This window comes from Terrapene carolina, unplaced genomic scaffold (assembly GCF_002925995.2).
Source record: "Terrapene carolina triunguis isolate 2854851 unplaced genomic scaffold, T_m_triunguis-2.0 Scaffold231, whole genome shotgun sequence".
Taxonomy (NCBI): domain Eukaryota; kingdom Metazoa; phylum Chordata; order Testudines; family Emydidae; genus Terrapene; species Terrapene triunguis.
The window spans coordinates 1,698,679-1,708,084 of record NW_020664582.1 but is presented as its reverse complement, the minus strand read 5'-3'; the positions used below and the strand labels follow the sequence as shown (position 1 = coordinate 1,708,084).

At 46.7% G+C, this 9,406-nt stretch overlaps 1 protein-coding gene across 1 annotated transcript in view; it reads left to right on the top strand.

Annotated features, from left to right (window-relative positions):
• The first annotated feature begins 4,820 nt into the window (after positions 1-4,820).
• The window catches only part of YWHAG (tyrosine 3-monooxygenase/tryptophan 5-monooxygenase activation protein gamma), a 35,378-nt gene continuing 30,792 nt past the window's right edge, over positions 4,821-9,406 (top strand). The window contains exon 1 of the mRNA XM_024207650.3: positions 4,821-4,937. Within this exon, the coding sequence (XP_024063418.1) occupies positions 4,851-4,937 (87 nt within the window). The 5' untranslated portion in view covers positions 4,821-4,850. The remainder of the gene's footprint in view (positions 4,938-9,406) is intronic.

Here is a 9,406-nt window from a genome sequence, read left to right as displayed (position 1 = left end):
CTTTTACCCTGTACTATGCCAATTTCGTGGGGGAGACCAGAGTTTCTCAAATTGGGGTGACCCAAAAGGGAGTTGCAGGGGGTCACAAGGTTATTTTAGGGGGGGATAGTGGTATTGCCACCCTTCTGCGCTGCCTTCAGAACTGGGCAGCTGGAGAGCGGTGGCTGTTAGCTAGGCGCCCCGTTCTGAAGGCAGCGCCCCGCCATACCATGCCACCCTTACTTCTGCACTGCTGCCTGCAGAGCTGGGTGACCAGAGAGTGGCAGCTGCTGACTGAGGGCCCAGCGCTGCAGGCAGCAGCACAGAAGTAAGGGTGGCAATACCGTACCACGCCATCCTTACTGTTGCGCTGCTACTGGCGGCGGCTCTGCCTTCAGAGCTGGGCTCCCGTCCAGCAGCTGTCAATCTCTGGTCACCGAGCTCTGAAGGCAGCGCTGTTGCCTGCAGCTGCGCAGAAGTAAGGGTAGCAGTACTGCAACCCCCGCCCCCTACAATAACCTTGAGACATCCCCCCCCTCACACACACACACAACTCCTTTTTGTGTCAGGACCCCTACAATTACAACACCCTGAAATTTCAGATTTAAATAGCTGAAATCATGAAATTTACGATTTTTAAAATCCTATGACCATGAAATTGACAGAAATGGACCATGAATTTGGTAGGGCCCTACCTATGGGGCAGGGAGTGTCTCATATTCTGGTTTTCCAGACCCTAGCACAAGGGGGCCCTGATGTGATTGGACCCTCTAGGCACTGGCATCATATAAATAAAAATGACAACAGCAGGTCCTTATCTGAAACGCTACCACTAATATGGAACCCACATAATATCTTTAATGTTCTCTTTAGTCCCGTATCTTTGTTGTTTGCTTGAGCATTATACATAAAACCAGACACAGAGCGTGGCATACCACCAAACATGCTGTTGACCTCTCTAGAGCAGTGGCTTTCAACCTGGGGGTCTGAAGACTATGTCTAAGATTTACAAAGGGATCCGTACTGCTAATTGAAAAATTTTTTTTAGGGGGTCCTCAAATGTAAAAGGTTGAAAACCACTGCTCTAGAGACTGCAGAACCTTATTAGAGGAATGAATATACAAGGTTTTGTAAAAGACTAATCAATTGCTATTCTGTAGCTAAAGGATATTGTAAATGTAAACAATAGCACAGGACTGTGGCTATCAGCAGCCTACAGGTCAGGTGGGTTTGGTTACACCCCCGAGCCTCCTGATTGTGTCCCCCTTGGGGATGGGGGGGCCTGCAGTGTTAGTAGGTACATTAGCTAGACTGACCTCTTCTAGGGCCTAATCCAAAGCCCACTGAAGCTTATGGGAGTCTCTCCATGGACTTCAGTGGGCTTTGGATGCATCCCTCAGTGCTTAAGGCCGATATTTCCACTGACACCTAAACTCAGTAGCCATTTGTGAACATGCTGGTCTAAGTGCTCAAGAGATCAGTAAGAAAATACCCAGCCCAGGTGTGTAGCAAGGGAAGAGGAGCCCTGCCCCATCTTCCTTCACATCTAGGCCCCTTTGTTTTTGTTTTTTTAATTTTATTTTTCCTGAGAATGTATCTGTGTTTATTACCACAATAACAAAAACAGGTGAAAATCGGGGCAAAAAAATGTTAATAATTTGTCTAGGTAAATATTGGGGTTTATTTTGATGGACGGAAGGACAAAGGAAAATTTATTCAGTAGATTAATGCTTTGATGAACGGAATTCAGTGTGGTTTGCTGCAGAATTAACACAGAACTCAAAACACAATGCTACCTCAGAATTTAAGAAAACAATATATCGCTAATCCCCAAATAAAACTTTTCATTTGAATAAACAATTTACTGTTGTAGACTTAGAACTATTATCCTATAAAGACATTTAATAATTGGGCCACACCATTTGCAGCGCATACACTCAGCTTCATCCTTTTTTCCTGTTTTTGTTTTTTCAAAACTTTCAAATACTTCCTTGTGTCCTGAAATGTATTCTGATACGGATTTTCTTACCATTTTAGTGTGTCAGATCTTTAAATCGTTATCTGCTAATAGCTTGAAATGTGTACGTGATAGGCATGAGAGTCATCAGTACATTCAGATGCACACACTTCAGAGCTTTGGTACGTGCCTGTTTGTTTATTGTGTGTATCTTTTAGACTAATACATAGCCATATACACACCGGCTAATGTATTATTGTACTACATATATCTCATGCAATGTATTGTATTTTCCGAATAAAACAAGTTATTTTTTAGATATCTGAATGATACAAAAGTAGGGTGAAAATTGGAAAAAAGCGAATAATAATTTGGGGAAAACCTGGGATTTTTTTTGGTAAAAATGGGTTTAAACTGAAAACGAAGGGGCTTAATTATAGTGCATCTCTGTTTGTACAGCATCTAGGGGTCATGTCTATGACTAGGGTGCCTAGGTCTTACAGTAACACAAATAAATACTACTACTAATAATTATCATTAATATGCAACACAAGGCAGGAATTGTCCATTTATGAATACCTAGCAGTATATGTTTATATAGAGCTATAAATGTGTTCAGTGCTTTACAGGGATTAAGAAAAAAGACATGGGGTGAAATCCTGGCTCTGGTTTAGGGCCTACGAGCAGACCTGGCCAACTGACCAGCTCTTCCCGGCAAGTCTATAGAGTAAGACATGATCACTCAAATACTGAGAGGGCCTAGTTTATGAAGGGCTTTATATGCAAGTATGAAGACTTTGACTTGTGGCTTTTGGAATAACAGTAACCATGTAGTTCATGGGAGGCAGGTGCAACTGACTCCCTCAGTCCCCGAGGAGCAAGCAAGGTGCTGTATTCTGCAGCCGTTGTAGCTTGCTGATCAGTCTGAGGGAAGCCCAGTTAGGATTGCCAGCAACCAGATGACTCAGCAACATGATGTCAGAAATGTCATCATATGGTAATACGAACATCATGATGTGTCTTTTTTGCGCTGTGGGACAAATTGCCAAATTACAAGGATACTGTGCACGTCTGTAACAGTGTGCTTTTCATCCAAGGATCTCAAAGCACTTTACACGCCTCCTTTAATAGAGCAAATTAAGTATTGCCAGGCCCAGCGGTTCAAAAATCCTGAGTCAGGCCCCCAGAATCATGAGATCACCTTAAAAATGGTGAGATTGGGGTTTCTTTATTTGCATTCTGTTTTGGGGCCTTTAGGGGATACTTTGATCATTTTTTCAAGCTTTTCTCTGCAACCAGGAGAGCTAGAAACTCTTCTTTTTTTTTTTAACGCCGGCTGAAATTCCCACTTTTCTGTAGGATTTGGGGCATAAAGAAGAACACCACATATTGCGAGACTCATGACAAAATCATGAGAGATGGCAGCTCTGGGAGGCACCGCAATGTTAAGTGACTTGCTCAAGGTCACCCAGGAAAACAGTGGTAGAGACAGGTATAGCATCCAACCCTCCTGGCAGAATCACTAGTCAGCATTTCTTCCCCATAATGGTAACGTTGGATGGGCTTTAGCCATAGTTATAATATCCCAGTATGGTCTGGCATGGAAATGAGGAGACTTGGGTTTCATTCTTGCCTTTGTCAACTGAGTGACAGTGGACAAGTCACATAGGCCTGAACTTTTAAAGTGTCCACTCATTTGAGAGGCCTCTATTTTTGGCTGCCCAACTTGAAATGCCCCAGGCCTGATTTTCAGAGGTGCTGAGCAATGAAGTTAACAGGAGCCGCGTGCGCTTCACGCCTCTGAAAACGAGGCCCTACACATTTCAAGATGGGCACCCAAAAACTGCAGCGCACTTTTCCCATCTCATCTTTCCTTGCTCTACAGTGAGGGGCAATGGTGCTTTTTGAAACCTACAGACAACTGGGGATTTTTTCAAAAGTGCCGAAAGGACTTAGGTGCTTAACAACCAGTGGGGTTTAGCCGCTGACTCCCATAGGCTTCTGTGACAATCCCGCAATGTCAGATGTAAGCGTGATTACGGGATATTCTCCCGCTGCGACTCCCCTTCACTGCAGCAGGAATCACCCATATGCTAGGACGGGGAGAGGTCCCAGATCAGCCAAGCTGTTCAGGCACCCAACTCCCATTGCCTGCGAGTGGGTGAGGATGGGGGTGAGCGAGCGATGGAGTGGGGCGGGGCCTCAGAGAAGGGGCGGGGCAAGGGTGTTCGGTTTTGTTCGGTCGGAAAGGTGGCAACCCTAAGCTGGGCCTATGTCCATGGAGGTGGTGGCTGGCCCCGGGTTACACTGCATGGGGGCGTTGTGTGTGTGTGTGTGGGGGGGGGTCCCTGAGCCCTGGGCTGTGGGGGGAGCAGCTGGAGGTCTGCCAGGGGGCGGTGCGGGTGGGTCAGGGCTGGGGCCCCGCGGGGGGGCCCAGAGGCCTGCGGGGGGGGGGGGGGGGGGTGAACCAGCCTCTCTGGGCCCCACAGCCTGGGGGTGACACTGAGAGGAGAGAGGCTGTGAGTGTTTGAGGGGGGGGGGCCCACTCCTCCACTGAGCCCTTGAGCGGGGCGCGCTGGGAAATGGAGTCTTCCTCTGCCGGCTCAGGCTGAAGCCCGCTCGCGTGGAGAACTCCCACTCCCACCGTGCCCCGCGCGGGAGAGGCGGGGGGGGCGGTGCCGGAGTGAGGCGCGCGTGCAGGGGGCGTGGCCGCAGGGGGGTTGTCCTCGTCGCGGGCGGCGCGCGCACAGCAGCCGGGTGTGCAGCAACCGCCGCCGCCGGAGCCGCAGGACCCGCCTCAGCCGGAGCTGCCCCGCCGCCGCCGCGCGCTCAGGGAACCGCCCGCCGCCGCCTCTCCCGCCGCTTCGCCCGCGAGCCCAGCCCCGAGCCGAGCCGCCCCGCCCCGGCCGGGAAGATGGTGGACCGCGAGCAGCTGGTGCAGAAAGCCCGGCTGGCCGAGCAAGCCGAGCGCTACGATGACATGGCGGCCGCCATGAAGAACGTGAGTCCTGCCTCCCCTCCCCCGCTGGGCGCTCCCCCCAGGGCGTGGGGGGCCCCCGCCTTTCCCGGGGGGGCCCCGCCGGTCCCCCCCCGGACAACAGCCCCCCGAGCTGGCGCTGAGCGAGTCTCCGGCTCCCCCCAGAGCTGAGCGTGGTTTGGGGGGTCCCCCCTCGGCTAACGGGGTTACCCCCCCGCACATGGCCTGTCAGGCTTGTGCCCCCTTTTGCTCTCCCCTTCGAGCACCCCACCCCCCTTCCTGGGCGGGGCGGGGCTCCCCGGCTATTGTCCCTTCACCCCTTCCCGGGGGCGGGGGGGTCTCTGGGGTCGCTTTCCCTCCCCGTCTGTTTTCGGGGTTTGATTCATTGGGCCGGGGGGGGGCATTGTCCCCCTCTGGGGTGGGGGTGTCATGGGGACACGCGTAGGAGAGGGGAAACCTCCACGTCTTGCTTCTCTGTGGGTGACTTATGGCTAAGCTCTTCCAGGCCATGTGTTTGGAGGGGGGGTTTGAGGGGGGTGAGTTAGTACTGGCTTCCCCAAAGGGGTCTAAAGAGCACTGGAGCTGTAGAGATGCAGTTGCTTTTTTTCCCTTCCTCGCCCTCCCTTGTATCTGGGCGGTGCCGCTCCCTGCCAGCTTTTCCCATTAACTCAGCTAGTCTGTGCCCCCCCCTACACACATCCTCCATCATCCTCTGCCACCTCCCTTAAACTGCTTCTCCTGACAGGTCTCAGGGAGCCTTCTTCTGGAACCTGAGATCTTTGGATTGTACCTATAAAACCTCATCTTAGAGATTTACACGCATGTTGTCTCTCGCACCTGATCTCACTGTATCATTTAAATTGCTTTCTTAGAGGTCACAGTGCTGCTCAGGGGAATTCATAATTGTGTGTGTCATTTATATAAAATCACACTGAGGGATTTTGATGCATGTCTTTCACTATAGCTTAATTAAACACCTCCCAGTTTCTCTAATGCGTCCCTTTTTCATGTCTTCTGTCCTGTATTGTCCTGTATTTGGGAAGAGCATATACATGTCTTTTCAGTGATCTAAGTTTGTTTATTTTTTATGTTTCAAGATTTATGGATTTAGCCTTATTTTCATTTTACACTCTTAAAATAAAGACACTGCATTTATCAGACTGATCTGATTTGTGATACTTAATGTTCCTTATTAATAAGTGCAGACATCATTTGGAAATCAATAAGTAAGAAATCACTCTGATCTGATCTTGCAAACAAAGCAATCGTGGGAGGCAGTATCAAGTCATTCCAGAAGATTCTGCATTTGTCATATTGCAGAGAGGCTAGACTGGGTGGAGGGAGGGAGGGGTTGCTTTAAAGGGGAAAACTGTTCTTTATATTTGCCTTGTTAGTCAGGTCTGAGCCTTTAAGAGAAGCTGGGGTGTCCTCCCTTGCTGAAGAGAAGTGAATGCTGATCTTGGAATGTCGCAGTCTGTCTAGGATGCAGCTCTCTGTGCCTATATTGCACCATTTTGTCAATAATCTTGCATTTTTCGAACAGACAGAACTGTCAAAACCTGACTGAGAATGGGGAAGGAGGAGGTATATCAAATGAAATACGGAAAAATCAGAATAAGATATTAGCTTGACAGTACTCAGTGATTCTAATATCTGATGTTCCTCTCTACTGCAATATGAATTTTATACAGGTGTGTGTCTCTACTGATCGCTTCAGTTATCAGTTTAAGGCAGCGGCTTGCTAGGAGTGCAAGTATTACACCTTATTTTATATGGGTAATGTATCTATTACTATGGCAAAGCAGAATGTAATGTGGCTGAGGACATAACAAGCAGTAGCCTTATTGCAGTATTTCCATTCCTGCAAAAACTTGACTAGCACTCTTACACCAGTTCTAGATTTAAAAGAAAAATTCTCATGTAATCAAGGAGAGGGTTAATCTTTTATTGGCCATCACTGAAACAGCAATCTGGGATAATGCTGCATCTCCAGTTGATGCAGTTCAGCCATTAGAAACTGATTCACACTGAGACTGTTTGTGCTAAAGCCTCTTACCTTCAGCAAACAAAAAGAAGAGCTTTGTTCTTACAATACTTGTAAAATATTGCTTAAATTTGAGCTCCATTCCATCAGTGGACTTGTCACATTTAGTTATGCCTGATATTTGTCCCATCCCATCCCCCAACTCCAATTGTGCAGGAGGCTTGTGACCTCACACTCATTTCCGTAGCAACACACATTGATGTGTCTCTCAATGAAAGAAGCTGTGATGCACCCAGGTGGTAGCAAAGAGGATGCCAATTGCATATATTCAAGGTAATGCTGAAATGTAATAGTACAGTGATCCAACTGGATTGATAGTCCCCTCAGAAAACTACTATTAGGTCTTTTTCAGTTGTCCTTCCACAATTGGTGCCTACCACTTCCTGACAGGCAAATAGCGAGCTTTATTACATCAAAATTTCATATTTGCTTCCTCTTGTACAAAGCAGTTTTTATGATAAAACGTTAAATATTTGCGGTGGCTGTTCTAATAGACACTCTTAAGTAGAGAGCAATAGCTAATAGTGAACAATAGATACTTGAAGTATAATTGCCTTTTTAAATGACAATTCAAAAATTGAATTTTATCAGTAACTTAATGACTGATTGTATGTGATGCAGCTTCCAGTTACCTAATTAAATGAGCCCAACACATCCTTTTGGGAGATCTTAAATGCAGCCTTTCTATTAAGGGGTTCAGAATCGGTTTGGTACGGTAGAATCCTTCTGATTAAATCACTCACTGGGTAACCCATCATTGCAAGGAGAATGTACTCTTGAAGTCTTCTGAAAAAGCTTAAAAAGAAAAATGTACTGAATGAAAATGCAGTCATCTTATTATTCAGTGTTTTAACACTTGACTTTCTAGTAGGAACCATCTTTATTAAAAGCAGGATTTTTAACTTGCTAAAACCACTCAACCCATTGATGCACTTAGACAGGGCATATGCAAACAGAACGTGTTAGTGATTCTGTTTAAGCAGGTTAGTATTAGGGCTAGTCTACACTACCCACCCGGATCGGCGGGTAGAAATCGATCTCTTGGGGATCGATTTATCGCGTCTCATCTAGACGGATAAATCGATCCCCGAATCGACGTGCGTACTCCCACCTCTTCAGGAGGAGTAAGCGCTGTTGACGGGGGAGCCGCAGCGGTCGATTTGCCGCTGTCCTCACAGCGAGGTAAGTCGAATAGGATACATCGAATTCAGCTACGCTATTCCCGTAGCTGAATTTGCGTATCTTAAATCGATTTCTCTCTCCCCCCAGCCCCCCCCAGTGTAGACCTAGCCTTACTGTTTAGACTTTGAGCTCATTAGGCTTATTGAGCTGTCCCAGTAAAGTGGAGTATACTGTGTTGCATTTGCCATGGAGGATCAGGATACAATTATATTCTTATAAGGCTCTTGATTGGTCTCTCTGTGTATAGTCTCTGTATTCTTCTTACTATTCAGTCAGTCATAATGTCAACTCGTAGCTTGATTTCTAAAAAGCCAGCTAGAGAAGGTTGGAGGTTCTCCCTGAGTAGGCTACTAAGACTCTGAACAGAACATCAGTACGGGCACTTAGGAACCCTGTCAGTGCCGTAAGTGGAAGTGAGCTGTTTTTTGCTCTGAATTGGGTCTCTAGGAGGCTAACCTAACTTAGCTTAAAGCTTGCTGTTATATAGAGGCTTATGCCACGAGAGAGAAATCAATATCCATTAGCTGTAATGGAATGGTGACGCCTTTGCAGGCTTTTCAGAGGTGGAGTCCTTCCAACCATCCAAGTCATGTGATGCTTGGGGAATGGTTTCTGCCTTTGGGGGAGCACTTCTATACTATAGTTTTCAGCCTTATCATTCCACCTGTCCTGCCAGACGGGAGTGACTTTCAGTGAACACTGACTATCTGTAAGAAACTCACTTTTGAAGGGCAGTTTTTTGGAAGCATTTTAAGGCTTCAGGTCTTTGTATTCTTCAGTGTTCTGTGAGCAATATTTTTATAGGGACTGCATTTATGCAGCATGTAACAAGAGCAGTCCAAACGATCTCCCTGGTTGTGTCTAGCTTCAGTCACATCTTGTCTCCTATAAAAATTTGTCATCTCCAAGGAAATTCAATTATGCCATTTTAATACTGAATCACCTTCATATTTGCTACATTGAGAGAAATTTACCAGTCTTCACTTAACTAAATTAACAAATCCAGCAGTAGACTTTTCGGGGATGGAAAGTTCAGGGAAACTAATAAATCCTATGATTGTTTCTCTCAAAGCAGGTGTCCAAAATATTATTGTTACAGGAAATCATTAAGCTGTGTCTAAACCCACACACACAAGTTGATAGAATGGATTTAGGTGTGGCTTTAAAAGTTTTCAACAAATGTCTCTTGTTGGCTGACTCCCTGGTTACTTGATTCCGGGCATCTAAATGTCTGTATTACATAATAGTATTAGGCTCTAGTGTGATA